Consider the following 23,044-nt stretch of genomic DNA (forward strand, 5'->3'; position numbering starts at 1 on the left):
ACCAGATTCAATGCAAATGAATCGTTCAGACCTGTTTTGTGAATTGGTTCAACCGATTCATCGAAATGAACCAAAAAAGACGATTCGTTAACCAATCATACGTCGCCAATGGAGTCGCGTGAGGCAGGTGACTCGGTGTATTGCTCGCTGAAGACAAGCCAAGGGCGCGCAAAAACGGAATTAATTTGACAACGAGTAAGTGACAGACGTTTCTCTCTCCCTTGCCATCTCACTTCGTCTCTAATTGTGCTATGGACAGCTTTAAGCACATCTGGGAATTGCAGCGACGCTCTGGCAAAGATTAACGGCCCCTCAATGCTTTGTTGCTGCTGTATTTGCATGATAATTAGTTGAAGGCTGTATATATTTTAATTTATTTATTCTCTAGTGCTTGCTAATACACACAGAGAGAGGATTGCAGCTACATGCATTAATTACAATGATTAAAGTGTTCACTGTGCAGTCTCTTGATGTGTTTATTAAATTAATAAGTAAATTGACAGATGAGACTTTGAAACTCACTGAATTTTTCCCTTGTTTATAGAGTCATGGCGCATTTTAAACCTGCAGTAATTCCAAAAGGATCAACCCTTTGAGGGAGTAAGTATTACAGAGTAAAAAAAACATAAAGCCTTTGTGAAGTAATGAAGCTTGAACATACTATTGTGACTTACATTAACAGATTAAATGAAACATAATTGGTTCCATAAGAATTTTATCCCTGGAAATAAGTGGCATTTGTTATCCCCACTGTTCCTTTGTTAAAAAAGAAATCAACTGAGAGATGATTTGATCTGAGAAGCAACCTGTGAATTAAGTTATTAAATATTCCAATATTGTCTGCAGAGTATTACAGATCCTATGAAGACATGAGTATGTTTTAGAAATAATAGTGACCACTGCTGTGACCAACTGTTTTATTGACAGAATATGCACAGTTTCCTGGTCTTGAATTAATTCGCCAAATTAAACTTTCTTACATTTTGCAAATTATATGTTAAAATAGATTAATCACAATTAATTATATAGTTATGTTATATAGTGATGTGATTCATAATTATATAGATTCATGTGAGGTGCAGTGTTAGTTTTTCTTTTTTAGACTAAAACTATTTTTCCTTTTGGAAAGTTTGTAATGGACAAATATCACCTTGAGCGAGCCATCACTGCCAAAGTGGTCTAGCCGAACAATCCGACTCTCAAACATATGAAAACCTGGGATGTGGATTCTGCACTGCACTGTTAGGGTGATATGATGCCTGTCAAGTTGATGGAGGTCCCATCCTCCGGCCTCCTCCAGGTCTGCAGGCAGAAGCCTTACTCCGACCAAGCCCCCCTCCGCCCCGGCGTACAGTGCAGCCCATTAAAATTAAAGCAGCTCCTTACTGTTGAAACGTCATGTCCATCCCATTCCCCAACATGCATTGGGAACAAAGGGAACAATCTATTTTCCTGATAGAAGCCAGCAGTTGGTAAGAGGTTTGAGATGAGTGCGAGGATACAATTTGCCTAGAGAGTGCCCGAGGATCAACCCAGCCCCGACTCACTCTGGAATGAGGCTGTCAGCTGGCAACCAGCAGTAATTGCTTCCCATGGCAGGACCCCACCAGCCAGAGAAGAATGTGTGCATGAAGCTCGTCAACCCGGGGATCAATTTTCACAACAGCCCAATCATAATTGTTTTCTAAGGATAAGGAACTTGTTGCGAATGCGAGCAGAGGGCGAGGCCTGATTGACACTCATTGACCGGCGCGAGCGGGTTTGGAGGATTAGGGCCGATCGAGGTTGCAGCTCGGAGCCACGGCACACTGTTTGTCACTCAGGTTGAGGGGAGTGCAGAGAGAAGAATAAGAAATCCTGATCCCGAAGAAGCTTCGGTCTGCACTGGAACTGTCAGTCCACTTTAAAGCGAAACAGTGCTGTTAGCGCACAGTCAAGTGCACGATTTCTCAATTGTGCAATTACAAAAAATTGGATTGTTTTAAAATGGAACGTTTTGACATTTCAAAAGTCAGCATGAAAATGGAAGGTGCGATGGTCTTTTCTTCAACAGTGTGACATATGTCCAAGTGAAACGGCTTCTCGAATAAGAAAAAAATCTAGGCCAGGATTTGATACTGTTATCAGGAATTGATTGGATCATTGAATCATTGAATCAATGTCATTTGTGTGGAAGCTTGTTTCCACCACTAAATAAAAAAGATAACTGCGACTTTTTATCTCGCAATTTTGACTTTTTTTTTTTCTCACAATGCGAGTTATGATGTCACAGTTGTGAGATATAAACTTACAATGCTAGAATTAAAATCAGAATTGTAAGATATAAACTTTCAATCTGACTTTTACATGCAGTTGCGTGTTATAAAGTCAGAATTGTGAAATAAAAAGTCACAATTTACCTTTTTTATTTTTTATTCAGTGGCGGAAACAAGCTTCCATACATTTGCTATTGCTGCGATCTCATGTGAGTAACAGGTTGTCCCGCCCTCACGCCGGTGACCACATCATCAGAGAAGAGATGTTGTTGCAAGGGGCAGGGGAAGTTACTTTGATTAAAGCTTATGAGGGCACATGGATTTAAAAAAATAATGATCTACATGTACAAATCATATATAATAAACACTGCAGTATTCCATAAAAACAAGAATTGTCCATTTTTAATTTTATCCTAACTTTGAAGAGGTGCCTTGATAATGTGTGATCTAGAAGTCCTTGAATGTCCTGCATAGGAAATGTTCAGTCCACTAACAATCCATCATCCGTCTACAGATAATTTCGTATGCTGTCAAGCACCGAATTGAATTGTAGGACACTTGGATGGCTGCTGCCACTGCCACTGGGTCCCAAGACCATCTCAAATGTCACTTCAGCCGACTGCTAACATGTGGCCCCTTGGCCAGTGACTCTGACATGCTATTATCTGTCTGGAGAAGAGACGACATGGTGTTGTCAGAAACCCGTGTCTCTACACATGTATCCATCACAGAGTGGCAGATGGCTTGGATCAAATTATTTTTTGTGTAAAAGGCCGTGTGAAGTTTCAAAACGTGACTGCCGCAGATGCCTCTCACAGGAGGCATAATAGAGCATCTTGTGTGGCGGCCGCAGATGCTTCTTGCAAAAGGCATAATAGAGGAGCACCTTGGGAGAATCCAGCAGCCATACGGAAGAGGCTGCGGTTTTCTTCTGGCTGAACCCAACAAATTTACAAAAGAATGCATTAAGGTACCATGAGGCCCCTAAGCGATGTGGGCTTGAACATAAGCAAATCTATTGTATTTGTTCTGATCGTCAACACTAATGCACAAGTACAGACTCTAAAACTAATTCACCTTCACTGTCTTTAAATATATGACAAAATATAGTGCATATATACGCATATATGTATCTATTTCTGACATAAATATGTCAATGATTATGCATCATTACAGGCTAACAAGCAAGTCCCACTGGGATGTTCCTTCCGCTCTTCTATTGCTGCCTTCATTAGCATCATTGTGAGGGAATGGCACATCCCAGTAGCATAGTGCTTCCTGTGTTGTTTTAGTGCCCTGTTCACTAAGGCCCTGTTTACAGCTGGTATTAAATTCTGTTGATCCCATCAAAAGTGGATGGTCATCTCAAATGCATCTCCTGTGACCACTTGTGCTCGGATTTCATTGGTAAGTGGCTATTTTGTGACTACATACAGCACTCACTATGTCAGTATGTATGCTATGTTATCCCCCCAATTATGTTTGCATATTGCCCAATTTCATATTAGGCAAACATATAAATGAAAGTAAATAATAAAAACTGTAATTAATAAATAGGATTACATGAATAAATTAAATGTGAAAATTGATTATATGACCCAAAAATTCGGTATTTACTGATTCATTGTGAATGATTCGTCAATGATGCTTTTTGAAATAAATAATTGTCTTAATAACTTGCTTTCTTTTTTTTAGATGCATCAGAAATACACACTTGTATTTCATCCTCTCTGATCCAACCACCTGGATTCATTCTGATAAGTAACGCCCACTTTTCACAATCCATTCAATTCCCCATGGATAAAATCAAAACCTGTCCTATATTTCTTCTCGTTGAAAGATCCTGTGTTGTACATCAGATTATGAAGTAAAATGGTTTGTGAACGGCGTTTCATGTCAACTTTAAAGCATAAATATGCACGTACCTCCATGCTGTTTACTATGGGCTACAGCAGGTGTCCCCAAATCCCACCCAGAGTCTGGTACTTGCACACACAAACTCTTGTGCTGACTGTCACCCTGTCACTGATGTTGTGTCAGGCCCAGAGGTGGACCTGCAAATGACTCCTCAGGCTCATCAGTGTGCTGCTCCAAAATAGTTGGCACTGCAGGAAACCTCTGGAGCTCCTTGATGTGGTATACAGCTTACCTACAGGCAGGGCTTTGTCTATGCCAGCCTCTTCCCTGTGAGCGGATGAGTGCTGCATGACTACCGTAACACACAGCCAGCCCTCGTACAGCAGCAGGAGACGGAGCTCACAGCGGGGTTTGTATGCGTGTTGTGCATCTGTGCACGTGTGTGTGCTAGGCATCTGTTGTAATGACTATGCTGATTGGCGATCATATGAATGTGTGTGTGTGTGTGTGTGTGTGTGTGTGTCTTTTAACCCACAGGAATTAATTAGCCTGTCTTTTACAGAAGATAGGTGTCTTGGATGTAGGGACAGCATGCTGAGAGGTGATTTTTTTATTATTATTTTATTTATTCTTTTTTTTTTTTCTTACATGAGTAGCTGTGCTGTGAATTCTCCTCAGAAATATATGATAATAATCATGCAAATCTGACAAATTACTTCATGCTGATGAGGTCAAATGTCTCATATCAACAAATTAATGCATACTGAACTCTGGTAAGCTGTTGTTCATTCTACACTTGTCTGAATCAGCAGTAAGACAGCTGACAAAATATCAATGCTGGCATTAGCAGTTTTCAATAAAGATTTCTTCTAGAATTTTATTCTTTCACTTATCTAAATGCATCTTATTGTGAATGATTTATCCTTGCATATTTTTCTTTCTTTCTTTTTTTTTTTTTTTTTGATCAAAATTTCATAACTTGACCCTCCAGAGAAATGACAGACTTCTCTCTATCTATGTATGCCAGACTTCTCCAAACATTTAGTCTGCTTAAATTGCAACTTTAATATTAACAGTGTACATCTTGCCACCATTTTCATAACACAAACTTGTATCTCTTCAAAGTTATCTGAATAATTATTTACAAATTTATCCTGATAATCTATATTTCTGCACACATTTCCAAGCTTCAAGTGGCATTGTATTATATTATATATTAAACTCTGAACTGCCTACTTCATATAGTGCCTAACCAGGGGTCATCGCTCAGTGTTGAGAGCAAAGCAGCTAAGTAATTGCCTGTAACTCAGGTGTTAGGGGAATATGCTGGTCAAAGGTCAGAGTTTTTTTTTTCCTTGGCCACCAAACTGCATTCCAATTGACAGATCTCATTATAATCTCTCCTAACGTCTGTCACTCTTTTCTGTCCAGATTCCCCAAATCCCTGGCCTCCCCTGCTCAACCACGGACACAAATGAAAGGCAAGTGGACCACGCAGGACCCGAGGACGATGCAGTGTCACTGTTGAACACAGGCACCCCTGTAAACACAACACCTGCAACACATGTATCAAGTCGACTGATCATTTAGTTTTCACCGCGATCAAAATTAGCATCGGGCTGGGTGCACCTCTCGCCGATACCTTTGCAGAATCTCAAGTATCTTATGCAAACTGTGTGCGTTTGTTGGGGAGCTCTGGCAGCGACTGATGAGTGTCTCATTATCTCCACACCAGCCGTACACAGTAAGAAGAGCATAATCAAAGCCTGGGGGTACGTATTAATTATCCTTTTGAATAGTGATGAAATTTTAAAAAGATCTCCTTAAGGCTCCCATCACCAGCAGATGAAACAAAGCTCGGCACAGCTTGCACGTTGAGGCTCACATGTGTTTTTACATCTGTTCAGGATATTTCAATTTGATGCTCAACAAGCTGAGCCTGAGATTAAAGGATCATACGTGTCATCCACACAAACATCACTTCCAGAGCAGGCAAGCGTACGTGAGTTCAGCTTTTCCAAGAGAGAGGCGTCACCGCCGCAGACGACGCAGTCGCACTTCTGTCTCCCTGCGTGAGTGTGTGTGTGTGTCCTCTACGTGTCTGCGAGTGAAGGCTGATGCGATGCCTCTCACATGTTCGGGATGTCGAGGAAGGAGTCTTTTCTTTTCGTTTGTCTGTGTGTGTGTGTGTGACGAAATTTGCTTTTAAGAAATATTTATGAGCCGGTACCCTTTAAAAAAAGGTGGGGGGGAAGAGCGTTGTCTTTAATGAACATGTTTTAGAGATTGTTTCAGCATCTATAATTTATAAGGTAAGACTTCATCTGTGAACAGGGCTAGTTTGTAAATGTGAATACTTAATAATAATGAAAAAATACATCTCACACAGCTGCTGTACTGGCATAATATGACACTTCTGGAGCAGACAGATATTCTCGGTAGAAGGCCGGTGTGTGTGTGTCTTTTTTTTTTGGTGGTGGTGGTGGTGGGGTTCTCCCCCATAGTGAGCAGCATTGTGTTGACGTTGGCAGCATTTGATATTGGCAAATCAGATTGCACAAATGGCCTCCCCTACTGAAGCGATAAGAATCTTATTACTAGTGTACATACAATTAGTCATGTTACACCTAATTAGTCAGCTTGTTGTACTTGGGCAACCTGTTTATGAAGCTATTTCTGGAAGATTCTTGAATGCAATGCTGAGAAAACTTGTCTACATTTTCTCTGGATTTGGATATAACATAAACTCTCTACTCAAAAACTAGTGAGCTGCCTTGCTGTCTACTGTCTTCAGAGGCAGCTGCCTTCCTAAATAAAATGAAGCCTCGTAAGGGAATGATTTAGAACGCTGCACAAAGCTAGCAACTTGATGTGTCATAAAAATAGCGCTGTCCTGCTGAAAAACAGGTTTGCAGGTCTTAAAACTAGTTTGCTGGTTTAAGGTGGTCTCCCACTCTGGCCAAGCTGGTCTTCATATGGTCTAGCTAGACTCCCAGCCTTGTCGAGGTAGTATTTTAAGGTTTAGTTCACCCAAAAATGAAAATTCGCTCATGTCGTTCCACGCCCGTAAGACCTTCGTTCATCTTCGGAACACAAATGAAGGTATATGACTCATCCATAGACAGCAATTTAACCACCACTTTCAAGGTCCAGAAAGGTACTAAAGACATCATTAAAACAGTCGACGTGACTGCAGTGGTTCAACCTTAATGTTATGAAGCGACAAGAATACTTTTTGTGAGCAAAAACAAAACAAAAATAAAGACTTTATTCAACAATTTCTTCTCTACTCTGTCAGTCTCGTACGCAGTTTATGCAGTGAACGCAGTGAATGCAGTTTAGCGCTTCCGTGTTTACGTCCAAATGGCGACTCATTATTGGTGACTCCTACATAAGTATCGCATGTATGCGTTGTGCTGCTCATATGAACAGCACCGGCCAATACTAAGCTGGTGTTCTGATGTAGAACCTGGAAGCGCTGGACGTAAGAGAATGACACTGCAGTCACGTTGACTGGACTACTTTAACAATATCTTTTGTACATTTCTGGACCTTGAGTCTTATACCTCTCTCGGATTTAATTGAAAATATCTTAATTTGTGTTCCGAAGATGAACAAATGTCTTACGGGTTTGGAACAACATGAGGGTGAGTAATTAATGACAGAATTGTCATTTTTGGGTGAACTATAACCATTTAACTATATCTAACTAGCTGAAAAGTGCCTGAAACAAGCCAACAGACCAAACTGGGAGACCATCTATATCCAGCAATCCTCTAATTAAGGATATATTTTATTTCCAGCAGGTTGCTCAGACAAAGAGCAGGGAAAGTACTTAGTTTTAGCATTAGTGTTGTGTTACTTTAGACCAGACAAAACAGAACTCTGCATCAACTCTGTCTCAAGTATGAGTCCACGACCATATTGGAGCATTTGGACTCGTCTCGGCTAGTCAGAAATTACAGACTTGGACATTATTTGAGATTTGAGACGGAGATGAAGAGTATGGTCTTGTCTGATGTTGAGTACTACAGCACTAGTTAGCATGTTTGCTAACAGCTAACAGCATGATACTCTAATGATCATAAAAATGCACAGAACACACAGAATGTGTTTTTAATAAAATTAAAGTCCCTGTAAAGTCAATTCTGAGATTTTAACTTTATAAATGAACAAATGTATTGCTGAAACACATTACAAAGACTGAATTGTGTAATGCTTAATTGTGAAGTTAGAGCGTTAAAGTTTTTCACCAAGTCTCTGCTCAGGATTTTTGGGCGGAGCTAAAACGGGGGTCTGATGACGCACATAGTCCCCCGAGCATAGCCCCGCCCCTAACACTATATAACTGTCGATGACGCACCGAGCGTGGCGCCGCCTCTAACGCTACAGCGGTTCACTCGCTCAATCTCGAGTGTCATTACAGTTATATAGCCCTTTGCACATTTAGCTAGGAATGCCTTCGTCACGCAAATGCATATTACATGTTTGTTATAATATACAACATGCTCGGTCTCCTTATTTAAATTTCCTAAAATGATGATATGAAGGATTCTAAAGTGATCGTTCTACACCGGATATTTTTACAAACTTTCATCAGACAGCTGGGATTCACAGATAATCCACTGTTTTTGGTGAATGTGTCTGAACAGACCTCGGCTTTCCTACCGTCCCACCGATAACCGATGATATATGGGGCCGGACAGAGTCTCTCCCGTCCCGGCCTTCAGCCTCCCATCTCGCGGCGCCGTCATTTGTCGACTCGACAACAGTCGGCAGTTCGTGCCCACCAGTGAGTGCAAGTTGCCGAGTTTGCTTATGTTATGATTAGTAGGTAGTCCACAGTAACTACAAAAAATTGTAACCCTCTAACGTGATTCTTTTGTTTATATGCATCAGTATGTTTGACTCATTAGACAAGTCAGTTGATGAGATGGCAGCTCTCGCGAGTGGGTGTGGTTTCAGCGCCGACAGTGGACACGCCCCCAGCGTTTGAGAGCAGAGAGCGTTGCCTATTTTTTCGAGATTTTTTGATGACTTATTTCATTTACTTGCAGATTTTTTTAATCATTCAAATTTGGCTGGGTGGTTAATAACACATTTTTCTGCGGTGTGACAAACTCAGAACACATACTTTAAAATGACTTTACAGGGACTTTAAACAAATTTTTGTCAATACTTTTGATAATGAGTGAATTATTTCAGTAACTCTGCTGTCTTTGTTTCACAGAATATAATACCATAAGCTAACAACAAGATACTCTGGGCAAAAACCCAATTTAACACAAATATTTGGTAAGCTATCTGTTTTTAATTTTTTAAATCTGTTGTTTTTAATTTTACCAATACTTTTTGTATAGAATAATTTATCTGTAATTCTTCTAGCTTCGTCCACCATCATGGATTTTTTTTTTTTTTTTTTTTTTTTTCAACAGAGCTCACAACGCATTATAGGATTTCATTCTTTGCTTAAGATTCCAAAAGTAGGCATCTTAGAAAGCGGCAAACCTTAGAAACCTTTTGGAACAGCCTCAGTGTCGGGAGCTGGCCTATAATGCCTTACAATGCGCCCTACGTAGGCAGTTTACTGGGTTTTGAAACAGAGTGCCTATATAATGAATGTACGCCATTCATCCTTAAGGAACAACAGTACAGTTTTAGGTTGACCTTTGGAGATCGCTGAATACAACATCAGCTCTCTGCCGGCTCCCCGCCCACTACCACGCATCCTCCTTATTCTCCGCAGAGACTTCCTCCTCTCATCTGTGCTAGTGGCAAAAACTAATAATCAAATCTTTCCTCCCACAGACACAATGGTTTCTTTGGAAAGCCCCTGCCAAAATACCTATCTCTTTGTCTCTGTTTTTTGTACTGCAGACTTAATCAATGCACCAGCCCAATGACAGCTTGCTTCATCCTTCGAAACCTTCGGTTTGTGTAATTTGTCAGTCTGGTGTCGTCTTCCATAACCTCAGAGGAGAGTCTTCGCAAGTGCCAGAGGAACAGGCTTAATCGTGACAGGCTCGACTTGCAGGTGAGGTCACAAGTAATAAGCACTAATGAATACCAGATCAGGCTTGGCACAATCAGGCTTACTGCAACACAGACCTTATAGTCCTCAAACAGAGCTTTATTTTGAGTGGAGCACTGAGACTGTTAACACAGGAGGGGGAAAAAACGGCTGTCAGGCTCTTGCCCTGTCTGAGTCTCTCCACCGCTGCACGTTATATACGCGCATTGCATTTGCAAGCGATTCTTCCATTTGTCAGGCTGTTGGCAAACCTGTCACGCTCACCCGGTGAAAAGCAAATAATTTATTTATTTGAGTTCAACATAATTAGACGCATTACCCCACTGCTTGGCAGTGACACCTTTTTATGTTATCAAGCGCACAAGTGCAAAGAGTTAAGATACGCCTGTAAGAGGTGTGGAAGTTTTCACTTTTTTAAGCTTTAATATAATTAAATGGCAACAGGGTGGAGTTTGTTCTCTAGAATGAGTTCTCTGCTAGTTTGCTCTCTATGCTGGAAGGGAAAAATATATATTTGGTTGCACAAAAAAGTGCTTTTGACAAGCACGTTTGCGCAATTTAACGTTTGTGTTCAGAGGTTAACGGCGATCACACAGATCCAGAATCCATTAGAAGGTATTTATTTCCATTTGCAGCTATTTGGCATGAGTTACTATATAAATATGTTATTCATTCCTCCTGAACGCTTGGGCTTCAGAGGAAACATGTTGATACTGTTGCTTCTTTCTTCAACTCTAAATAATTGAATAGAAAAGAGGGCCTCTGCAGTCTTTTTTATTGAGTCTTTGCGAGAATCTTCAACATCTGTTTTACTGTGCATCCACCGAGCGCAAGCTCACATACAACCCAGAGCAGACTAGTAGGTGACAAAAGAGGCGCTCCTTCCAGCTTTGAGCTTTTTGATAAAAAGGAGCATCAAGAAGCCCGGCACAGGTACAATATGGTCAGCCTCCAGTGGGTTTGCTTGCAGTAACATTTGTCATCCACCATTTACCGCCTGGGGGCCCTGACACATTCAACGTAGCATATTAAAAACAAGCTGATGAGAGTGAAAACAACGCAGAGATGTGTAGCGTTTTACATCTCCCTTAAGTGTCTGCTTCAGGGACAGTTTATGTGCTAGAGATGGCGGTTCTTTGACATTGTCATCTTCTGTCACGTCGCCACAGCTAGGCGTTCCTCCACCTGCACGTTCTTTAGGTGCCATAGAAGGCGCAAAACTCGTCTCGCTCTTTGTGCGGAATGTCTCGGGGCCTTTATGATAATGAATGCATGATCTGGGTCTTCCCCCACTAAAGCATTACAATAAATAAAACATTTTTTTTAGTCCAGCAAGGCTGATCTCTGCTATGTGTGTGTGTTATTCCTGGTATTTAAGAGCAAAAATCATAACAGATAGACCCACATGTTTTTGCCTAATGCTTTGGAGAACAATTCACCAGGGAACACGATTCATTCCCGTTTGCCAGACAGAAAAGCACAATGTATAATTAAAAGTGTAAAGTGTAAAGATGTAATTGTTGGAATGTTGATTATCATTAAATAGCTCTGCAGAAACATGACTGTAAGCCATATTTAGCATACTTAATTTATTAATTGAGCCAGCTGTTTGTTGCTTCTCTTATGTAAGCTGGAGGAGGTATGAAGACTCTAGCTGGGGTGAACTCTGATATAACAGTCACAATGGTGACTAGCTGCCTCGGCCTATAGTGCAGGCAACATATGGGTAATTATCACGTATGAAGTACAAACTAATATCACCTCCAGTCCCCCTTCTTGGAAAAGAGTTTCTCCGTAAGAGGCGAAGATGGAAAATTACATATAGTGAAAGCGGTTTATCTTATCTTGCATCATTTATTATTCTGAGTAAACTTTCTCTATTATGTTGATCGGTTTTTGGTTTTTTATACTTGCAAGGTAATTCCCCCCTCCACTCTATCTAAAAGATCATTTCTATAGAACCGTTAGTTTATCTTGCAGTTGTTCGCAGTCTTGTGCAGCCAGGCCCTAAACACATCCTTTCCTTTAGCAGTGGGTTTGCATATCAAAAACTGATACACACTGTTGGTGGACAAATAAACAAAGTGTTTATTAAATGCAAAAGTAAAAAGAACCATAACTGTAAACTTTTAGCAAATCTTTACACTGACAATGTATAAAAATAAAGTAGAATTGATGGCAATATGATTTGTGCAATAAAAAAAGACAGAATCAAGGGATTTTCTGTAGTATTGTATCAAATGTATGTACAGTAGGGCCCAAAAGTCTGAAACCATGTGTAAAATGTTCTTTTATTTTCCCACCTTATCAGCATAGCAATTTGATTGAAAAAAAAAAAAAAGAAGAATGACAAAAGTGTCAGAATGTATTTGGTTTGTCCTCTTTTTGCTTTAATGACAGCAGAACTTGAGCTGCATGGCAATTTGTGGGAAAACCTGATGATCATGTGCTTAAAAATGATTTGGAATCACATGATTGTGACAAATTTGTTTGATCGGTGACTGCTGAACACTAAATATTTCTTTACATTTTACATTTTTTATGTTGCCTTTTTTGTCATTTGTCCTTTCAAAGTTTTTCAAAAACTTTTTCTAGGTGTATTAATAATAAAATAATTTTTATTTCCAGCTTCAAATGTAGATAATAAATGGTGTCATTGTGTGGTGTCATAATTTTGGATCCGACTGTACATATTTGCCTCGTTCGTACAGCCAAAACCTTACAGTTTTTATAAGCTGCAATAGGTATGACTGAAACAGTGTATATTTTCGCTTTCATTTATCCACCTGTGTGCTGTCCACTTTTGCTTCTATCTCCTAATGATTATTTGCTCATTCTCACGCACCCACATTCCAGTTCATCACAACAGATCGGAGTGTGTGGCTGCTGCCCTGGCTTTGTTACGCCGTAACACTGAAACTCCACATCTATTATGCAGTTTCACATTAATCTTTTAAATCAGTCTTCAAATTAACGTACATCCTCCCTTAAGAGAGGCCTGTGATGCTGTGAAGAGTGTGTTCCTGGTTGGCTTTGATATGTTTCAACTCTTCTTTAACACTTCAGGATAGTCAGAGTGCCCTCCATTGTCCAATTATTGCACTGCACTCACAGTAGATATGCTCAAATGATGCTCTGTGCACTAGCTTGCCTTAACCACAATCCTGATCACTGACTTGATATCTGTAATATCTATAAAGTGTATCCATTTGCATTCATCTCAAAGACTCTTGTTTGGCTTTGCCCTGGAAATAAGCAGCATAAAACTTTAGTTGAATAGATGACTAATTTTGAATGACTGTCAATTGAGAAAGATGCTATTTGGATCTATCATATTGTGTAGTTAGAGGATCTACCAGCAGGGGCTAACAATGCCATGCTAAGCATCCAAACTGTGAGGATCACAAACTTGAGACAATTCTCTAAATAGCATTAAAGATCAACTCATGACGTTTGTAATGTTTTACACCATAGTCTGAAAAACATTAGGTTGCATTCATCAATATGATTTCAGTCACTCTCTGTGGTTTTAGAGGGTAATATACCCCAATACCATCTGAGAATATTGTGGTTCTGTGTTTTCACCAGATGTTTCAGAGGAGTAGATGCAATACATCTTGTCATGTTGCTCATAGTTGGTGTCGATGGGCTGCATTACCAAAGACTGATGTTGCTCTTCCCTTTCGTTCTTGTCAATAATCTCAATATCTGTTGTTGTGCACTCTTCATTCAACTGCGTAAGGTTCCCCCACCACTTAGAAAGACAGGCAAAATAATTAAATTAGAGCTGTCCAAACATGACATTCATGAAAATAAAGGTTACATTTTTGGTTCCCCAAAGAACATCTCAATCAACACTTCTTAAAGGAATAGTTCATCCATAAATGAAAATTATCCCAAAATGTACTCACCCTCAAGCTATCCTGGGTGTATATGACTTTCTTCTTTCAGCCGAACACAATCAGAGTTAAATTAAATAATATACTGTCTCTTCCCAGCTTTTTAATGGGATTGAAGCTTTTTGAAGCTCCAAAAAGCATATCAATCCATCATAAAAGTAATCCATATGACTCCAATGGATTAATAAATGTCTTTTGAATTAAAGCGATAAACTATAATCACTGGCTTTCAGCATCGAGCTTTACACACGTTCATGCGAAAGTCGAATTCCAGTGGAAGGGTGACCTCTGACCCAACTTACGCTATGCCTACATCATACGTCGTCTGTTGGATCAGAGGTCATCCTTAGAAATAGAAGCCATTTATTAACCCGCTGGAGTAGAATGGATTAGTTTTATGATGGATGCATGCACTTTTTGGAGCTTCAAGAACTTTAGACACTATTCAATGCCATTACAAAGCTGGGAAGAGCCAGGATATTATTTATTATAACTCTGATCATGTTCGGCTGAAAGAATAAAGTCATATACACCTAGGATCGCTTGAGGGTGAGTAAATTTTGGGATCATTTTCATTTTTGTGAAGAGTATTTTAATAATCTAAAGAACCTTTTTCCACAGTGAACCTTTTGGTTCCATGGATGGTAAAGGTTCTTCATGGAACCATATATGATGATAAAACTTTATTTTTAAGAGTAGGCTAATACAGTACACTAATTAGCCATTAGTTCTTTCAGTAATTTCTACTGGGTTTATAGAATGTAAACAAAAAAAACTAGAAATGTGTGGCCAAGGTTTACGTGAAATACTGGTGGTAACTGGATTTTTAAAAAAGTAAACATTTTAACATCTTAATTTTTATAAAGAGTTTATTTTTGATAGCTATCAGTTCTATCAGAACATTTTGTTCAAAAACATAAATCTCAAACATGAATTTAAAAAAATTGCTAACAAGCTGCTGCAGAAGTACTACAACTACAACAAGTATGTTTATATGCTTAATAAAATGTAGCAAATTGTTAGCAATTTTTAGCAACCTTTTTTAAAGCATAGAACGGTATCATAATTCACATTTGAGCTATAATTGTAATTTATGTTGTAGAAAAAAATGTGAAAGTCTCTTCAAGTACGCTAATGTTAACCACAAAGATTAAAAAAAAAAAAAAAAAACCTGAAGAAGGACATGGCTTGAAAATGTAAAAAATTCTCTTCTAGCAGTAAAAACTACAAACATCTTGAAAAGTATTCTGTCACATTAATGCATGTGATATGTTGTATGGCATTGGCCTTACCTGATACTGGTCAAAGTCCATGATCTTATTTCTGAAGTGTTTGGGATCTGGTACTTTAGGAAGGATCAGTCTTTTAATTCTTTCAAGACCAAAGAATGTCATCAGCATTCAGTAAAAATTGTTTGTATAATATTATAATAACCAAAGTGTCAGTAATACTCACCCCTGTTGAGTCAGCAGACAAACAAGAAGAAAGCCGGTCAGTGGCAGCACAATTATTAAAATATAAAAATAATCAAAATACATAATGTTGGCAGGTAATTCTACCATACAAGCACCTGTGAACAAAATGTTTAGTTTATTTCATCACCAGTTAATTCATATTTTTCAAACCAGGCTCTGGTCTTGAACCTAAACACGTGATTTAAAGACAGAGAGACGGTACCTGCATTGTTTCCCCAACTTTGCACTTTTGTCCAGTTGCTCCAGTCCTTATCATTACACCACAACCTCATTCTTATTCTGAAATCGTAATTTTTCTTTATGCTGAGGGTGGACAGGTTCAAACGATACACTTCATCATCTCCTTGTTTATGTTCAGATGGAGTTCTCTGCATATAAGCAAATGCAAAGCAGACTGTAAGATTCTCCAACTTTGCTTTGAATAGCATGTGTCATTTTATATCAGATTCAAAAGCATATTTCCAGTCATACTGTATCAAGCATAGTGGCCTCAGTTCAGTGCTCACAGTGAGCATTACTGCAGCTCAAATGTGTAAGTGTCTGTAAGGGTTCAATACCTTCCAGTCATTGACACACTGGCTCTTGTACTGCACTTCAGTTGAATAACAAGTCAGTGTGATTTTATTATTTGGTACCCTCCATGTTAAAGTAATACCATGTGATGTATTACTAATATTGAAAACAATCTGGTCGGCATCAAAGACTTCCATGGGCACTTGAAAAGAACACAGTATTAATGAGTAGCAGTTCATACAATATTCCACAGAATTTGAAAAATCATCACTGCAATTTAAAGTGTTTATTAAATATTTTGCCTTATTACACATCTCTCTGAAATACTTGATTCTGATTGGTCAATCTCGGCATTCAGTGGTCTGAAATTTTTCGATAGTGACCGTCTCACTTATCAATTCAAATGAAATCGGAGGACTTCAGTATGTCCTCACCACAATGTCAGGCTTTATTTTGTGATAACAACTGGCTGAATGTACATGATCTCTTTATACAACATGGCTCTGTTACGTGATTCTGATTGGTCAAAAGTGCCATATACGACTGACAAACCGAAGTGCCAGTTTTCCCAATATTCACGGCTGTATAGCAGATCACTCTCCTGCAACTGTTAATGAATCAAATGCTACTTTCATGTCTCTCGAATCACCACAAACTTGTTCTAGTTTCATACAAATGCAAGTGGCAACATTTTGTCTCAGTTATCGGTTGTAGTGAAAATGACTTCAGAGTCATTTTAGCCTACTGTATCATTGCGGTGTTTGTCTCCATTGCTAGGCCAATTGCTTTGTACGTCGCAACACACTCTTATGGCAATTCATAACTATTTTACATTTTGGCAAATTGGTGGCTAATTCGTATGAATCTGTACAATCTCATTCATACATTTTTGTAAAAACTCTCTCACTGACGTTTATGTTTGGGGCTGGACCTTGAATCACATTGTTCAAATTTATGCGAAATCGTGAGTTCAGGTTGTACATTGTAATGGACCATATTTGCCTTTACTGTAATATACAGGTAAAACTATAAACTATAATTTAATCTCAAATAAAGTTTTCATGTCCAAGTATTTATTTATTTGGTGAGTATTGTACTTAATGAGAATATGTACAGTCAGTCAGCCACTATTGTTATAATTGTATAATTATAAAAGAAACTGGTCCCACTTTATATTAAGTGGCCTTAACTACTATGTGCTTACATTTAAATTAATCATTTGATACAATGCACTTATTGTGTACATACATGTTTTTACATTGTACTTATATTTTAAAACACCTGCATGTGATTACATCTGTAAATAATTTCTGTAATTACTTTTATAATTACACTGTCTACCCATCCCTTACCCCTTAACCCACCCTTAAACCTACCCAATACTAACAAACCTGTCCCTAACCTTACCCGTATCCCACCTCAATAGCAGCAAAAGTGTTTTACAATACAATATGAACACAATAAGTACATTGTACTTATTTTTGTAAGTACATAGTAGTTAAGGCCACCTTATATAAAGTGGGACCAAGAAACTCAGCAGAATATGTTAAAAAAGTCCACATATTATGTTGAGCCTACAGTATGAGTAATATGTGAATGTTTACAGCCTTGAAATTAACTGAATGAATAACATTATTGCGAAAACCTTGGGGTTTTATTTAATGAATGTGTTTTCATGAGTCTTTGTCAGTGTACAGGATATACCAGCTCACGTAAACGATTTCCCCTCCTCGGGTCTTTTGATGTGGCTCTCTAGACAGCTCATGCAGTGTGATGCATCGCTACTTGTCGGCAAACTTATCATTATCATCAGATGTTCGCTGGCAAGAACATACGTGTCATTTGCTCCATTCCTAAACATTTAACCTGTGACCTTTTACATTGGGCAAACACGTTTGCGATGAGTCTAATAATCATGCGTCTGCGAGACATTTTAAGTTCCTCTCATAATTCTTTGCCCAATACAGAAGTCTTTTCTCATGCTCTTCAGCGATAAAATGTTCTAACAGCTCTTTATAGATAGATATGTCACATAAAAATAACAATGTGTAATCAACTCTCAATTAATTCAAAAGTTACTTTAAGCAATAATTATTGAATGTTTGTTCTGTTCATTAAGGAGTAAAATGACTAAAGATAAAATAAAAAAATAAAAAAAAACTCACTCACCAAGTTCATCATCACCAGAATAATCAGAATCCTCAGTAACACTAGACTCTGGAGCGAAGCACAAGGCAAGGACTACCAGGAGATACACACTCCAGCTGTTCATGATATATCAATGAATAAGTTTCAGTCTAGAGCACAGAGGAACAGGTGACACAATTTATAGTACCTGAATCACCAAACCCCACTGTTCCTCCACTCATTTCCTTCCCGTTCTCTCCCCCTCACTTCTTACTGTTAGTTTGGGGTTGAGGGAGGGCTTTGATTTTAACTCTGTCACTTCACTAGTTTAGTTTTAAATTCTTTCTTATTCAGTTCACATTTATTTCTTGGGACTCTGGTAGATTCTTGGTAGACGTTATTGGTGATTTCACCCAGTCATAGGGGAACTTTTTAAGTTCTTTTGATGCTATAGAAGAACACTCACATACACCAACAGTGTACTGCTGAACAACCAAGGGCTTTACTTCTGGTAATGGATGATAAATAAAAATAGGGCTATTAATTGCAAATAACCATTCAAAAACAAATTCAAGACAGTCAAAACTGGTTATAGGAAGATGGTTCTTTGCTGAAATCATATATATATATATATATATATATATATATATATATATATATATATATATATATATATATATATATATATATATAATATGTAGAGCTTAATATAAAAATCTGCAAAATAAGATTTTTATAAGTGGTGTCAGAATTATAATTGGTGTCAATTTTCTTGTGTCAGAAATAAATAGCTGTTTTTCTTCTTCTTTTACTTTATTTATTAACCATATTTTCATAAATGTAGTCAAGGTGTTTTAAATGTTAAACCTTTTTAAAATAATATTTGTGTTAACATTGTGGTTAATGGGTGTTCAATGAACTCTAGCTTTTTTCTTTTTTTTTAAGGACACTAACGGTGAAAATAAGGATTTTTTTCTGGCCATATACAGAAATTGATTTATGAAGGAATATATGTTGGATATTTTTCCCTAAAGTTTTATCTCTCAACAGTATGATTATTTCTGAGTATCTGGTATTCACTGTATTCACTAATCTCACCCCAAGATCAGATGTACTTGGAACCAACCACCGTGGGAGGAAGCAAGAAAACAAGGGTCATGCATGAAGTATAATCAGGCTAATACATCGACTTTACTTAGTGTTTTTCTTTTACTTTTTGTTAAATCTTTAAATACTACATAATACTTACTAAGCTTCTACAATTAGCAATCACAGAATCCTACCACCAGATGGTGTTGTGACTGTGCCAAAAATAATAAAAATTATGTTATGAATAAATATATATTTAACTCTCACTGCTTCTAATAACAATAATTCTAGGTAGCATCAGCATTTTTCAGCTGCACACAGCTGTTCAAAAGAGTCAATTTAACATTTTGATATATCGTAAATGTTAGAGTCATATCTCTTGTCTAAACCAAACCTTTCAAGCAGTTTGATAATAATCTGTATGTTCCAGCCCTAGAAGAATTAATACACTACATGCAATAAAGACAATTTCCTTCTCATGCATAGGACATATCATATGTTAGATATGAATTACCACACAAAAGCAGATGCACAAGAAGTCTTGCATGTGAACAGTCACGTTAATGAGCCTGGAGCTGTTGTTTTGTTATAGATAATGATCATGTTTTTGCACCTAGATGTTCATTACATATTTCAAAGTCAAAAGGAAGTGAGTTGGTGTTTATTTACCCTCTTGTCATGAAAACTGTTTACAAAAACATTCCAGTGCATTTCCAGTACACCTTTTTAATTATTATTTTAATAAAATTAACCTGCGGGTTCTGTTTAAACATTCCATTAATATTTCAAAAAACATACTTTAACATTTAAGAATCAGGTTGACTTTACCTGATTCTACACTGCGTTCCAAATTATTATGCAATTGACATATCAGTAAGATTTCAGTACAATAAACAATCAGATTTAAGTTTTTCTGAGAAAATGTTTGTTTGTTTATTTATCCATGTCTTTTTAGATAACTGGTATCAATCTCAGACAAAATAATTTGCCAGATCTATGGAAACCCTACTTAGAGGTTGTTCCACATTATTAAGCAAGTCACAGTTCTCATGCAAAATGGGGAGGAAGAAAGATCTTTCTGAAGATAAAAAGCATGAAATGTTCCAATGTTGTGCAAAAGGCATGAAAACAACTAATATTGTGTGAAACTGAATGGAGATTATCGAATTATCTTAAGATTTGTGAGTTATTTAGAGCACAGCAGAACTCGGTCAGGCTTATTAATTAAAGTTCCTGTCAAAAAAATTAATTGTATTAAAAGGGCAGCTATAAAAAAGCCAGTGTTAAGCAGAAAACTGGTATTTAAAGCTGCTGGTGTCTCTGGAGTCTCAATAAGCTCTCCATGCTGGCTGGCAGTTGTGCGTAAAGATACATTTTAGACACCACTAACCAAACCTCACAAAGAGAAACATTTACAGTGGGTGTAGAAATACATTTTCAAACAGTTTTATTGCTGTGGTGTTTTTTTGCAGCATGGGATAGTGCATACTGCATTGTACTATGCACTATCCTCCTTTTTATACCATAGCTGAAAATGGCCAGTTATGGACTCCACATATCTTGCAAAAGTCATTTTAATACCCTCCATCTCACTTCCCAGTATTCCAGCCCAAATCATCACCCACCAGCTCCTTGCTGACGTCGCAGTCTTGTTGGAACGAGGTGGCCATTCACCAACCATCCAGAAATCCATCCATTTAGACCATCCATTGTAGTACGGCATTAGTCAGTGAATAAAACTATTTAAAAATGAGTCTTCATGTATTTCTAAACCCACTGTAAATGTTTCTCTTTGTGAGGTTTGGTTTGGAGTGGTTGAAATGCATCTTTATGCACAACTGCCAGCCAGCATGGAGAGCTTCTTGAGACTCCAGAGACACCAGAAACTTCAAATACCTGTTTGCTGCTCAACACTGGCTTTTTTATAGCTGCCCTTTTAATACAATTAATTTTTTTGACAGGAACTTTCCTCAATAAGCCTTTATCTGACCGAGTTCTGCTGCGCTCTAAATCACTCACAAATCTTATGATAGTTTGATAATCTCCATTAAGTTTCACACAATATTAGTTGTTTTAATGCCTTTTGCACAACATTGCACCATTTCATGCTTTTCATCTTCAGAAAGATCTTTCTTCGTCCCCATATTTCATGAGAACTGTGACTTGCTTAATAATGTGGAACAACCTCTAAGTAGGGTTTCCATAGATCTGGCAAATTATTTTGTCTGAGATTGATACCAGTTATCTAAAAAGACATGGATAAATAAACAAACAAACATTTTCTTAGAAAAACTAAAATCTGAATGTTTATTGTACAGAAATTTTACTGATTTGACTGCTGCATAATAATTTGGAACGCAGTGTAAACAATATTACAATCTGATAACATGCATTAAACATCTTCTAAGAAAAATGTTACATTACACTTATGCTCGGGTCTTGTCATATAGGAATTTTCACATGCTAAGTTTTTTTTATTTTACTTTATTTATTTATTTGTATTTCTACTATGTTTTTGCTGTGGTAAGTTTGAGAAAAAGTGTTTTATAAAATATTTATATAAAATTCACATTTCTGAGAAGTGCATACCTATAGTATTTGCTCAAAAATTCTATTTACTGGGTTGTGAACATAAAAAAAATGGCCACACTTTAGATTAGGGTCCAATTCTCACTATTAACCAACTATTAACTATGACTTTTGCCTTAATAAACTCCTAATTACTGCTTATTAATAGTTAGTAAGGTAGTTGTTGAGTTTAGGTATTTGGCAGGATTAAGGGATGTAGAATATGGTCATGCAGAATAAGGCATTAATAAGTGCTTTATAAGTACTATAAACAGTCAATATCCTAGTATTATGTACACTAATAAGCAGCTAGTTAATAATGAGAATTAAGAAGTGTTAGAAAAAAAATGCTAAAACAACTGAGGGCAAAATAAGATTAATTTTGAAATATTATTTCATAAAATTCCTGGGGTCTCCGAGATTACATAGAAATCTCTCTCAATAAATGTATATAGGAGGATAGTTTCAAAGATCCACTGCATCCCACCGTTTTTTTGAGATCCCTGCTTGTAATAGAGATTAATGAGCCTTGTGCTCAGCATTTATAAAATGTTGAATGACACTGACCACACCAACCTTGTCATTTCAATTGTGCCACAGAGAGGGATGGAACGCCGGCCTGGAGATGTCAAGGTAGAGAGTGAAGGGGGAAAGAGAGAGTCGATTCAAAAGATGAGGATAAATCTTTGAGCAGCACTCGATTACGTCTGGGCTATGGAGCAGTTCTCCCCCTCTGGGAAGGGCTGCGTGTCTGCAGAGAAACCGAGCTAAGACGAGACCTGTCAGGAACAAAGAGCGAAATTCCAATGATATGTTTAGCTAAAAGGGTGAGAGAAAAGTGAATCAAAGCAGTGCAGGATCAAAGAAACGCTTCAGTAAAGTCAACTTGGCCGCCAAGAGACCAGCAGGGGATGCATATGATTTATAAGTTGTTCTTCAGAACCTTCTGATGTTGAAGAATTGATTGTTATTGTTGCTAGAGAGAAGAAGAGAGAGACGTGGGACTGAGGTGGAGGGTCACCTATTTGCGCTTCAAAAGTGGAGCTTTGTGATGTGTGACAGTCGTCAAACACTGGAACGACACCACTGGCCTTAAACAGAGGCAATGGAACATGTCAGGGCCAATAAGCCACCGCAAACAAACGGCGGAAAAGAAAGCGCTAGTTGTTTTGTTTGCTTTGACCACTGACTTACTTACAATCAAACAAACAGCTTTTGAAAGTCAACATG

At 37.9% G+C, this 23,044-nt stretch overlaps 1 protein-coding gene and 1 long non-coding RNA gene across 4 annotated transcripts; one reads left to right on the top strand and one right to left on the bottom strand.

The window, feature by feature from the left end:
* The first annotated feature begins 40 nt into the window (after nt 1-40).
* On the top strand, nt 41-23,040 carry LOC125270161. 3 transcript variants are annotated; one of them, XR_007185279.1, is made up of 10 exons: nt 41-195; nt 545-600; nt 1,130-3,662; nt 3,951-4,521; nt 4,650-5,448; nt 5,544-5,884; nt 6,020-6,184; nt 9,343-9,407; nt 9,990-10,146; nt 22,415-23,040. It is a non-coding gene; the product is annotated as an uncharacterized LOC125270161 (long non-coding RNA). The 3 variants fall into 3 exon arrangements; XR_007185277.1 differs by having other exon boundaries at nt 47-195; nt 4,650-4,713; XR_007185278.1 differs by having other exon boundaries at nt 47-195; nt 2,770-3,662; nt 4,650-4,713.
* On the bottom strand, nt 12,205-22,524 carry LOC125270156 (cytokine receptor-like factor 2). The gene is made up of 7 exons (XM_048193455.1): nt 22,391-22,524; nt 18,200-18,294; nt 16,075-16,232; nt 15,720-15,885; nt 15,498-15,612; nt 15,335-15,413; nt 12,205-13,897 (listed from the first exon to the last, which is right to left on the bottom strand). Exons 1-7 carry the CDS (start codon nt 22,396-22,398, stop codon nt 13,673-13,675), a joined length of 846 nt encoding a protein of 281 aa, XP_048049412.1. The 5' UTR covers nt 22,399-22,524; the 3' UTR covers nt 12,205-13,672.
* Nucleotides 23,041-23,044: the final 4 nt, after the last annotated feature.

The sequence above is a fragment of the Megalobrama amblycephala genome, linkage group LG6 (genome assembly GCF_018812025.1).
Source record: "Megalobrama amblycephala isolate DHTTF-2021 linkage group LG6, ASM1881202v1, whole genome shotgun sequence".
Taxonomy (NCBI): Eukaryota; Metazoa; Chordata; class Actinopteri; order Cypriniformes; family Xenocyprididae; genus Megalobrama; species Megalobrama amblycephala.

Coding starts and splice junctions, on each gene's coding strand:
- LOC125270156 (XM_048193455.1), bottom strand. Junction 15,613..15,719: donor AAGTTGGGGAAACAATGCAG/GTACCGTCTCTC, acceptor TTTTGTTCACAG/GTGCTTGTATGGTAGAATTA. Junction 15,414..15,497: donor TGTCTGCTGACTCAACAGGG/GTGAGTATTACT, acceptor TGGTCTTGAAAG/AATTAAAAGACTGATCCTTC.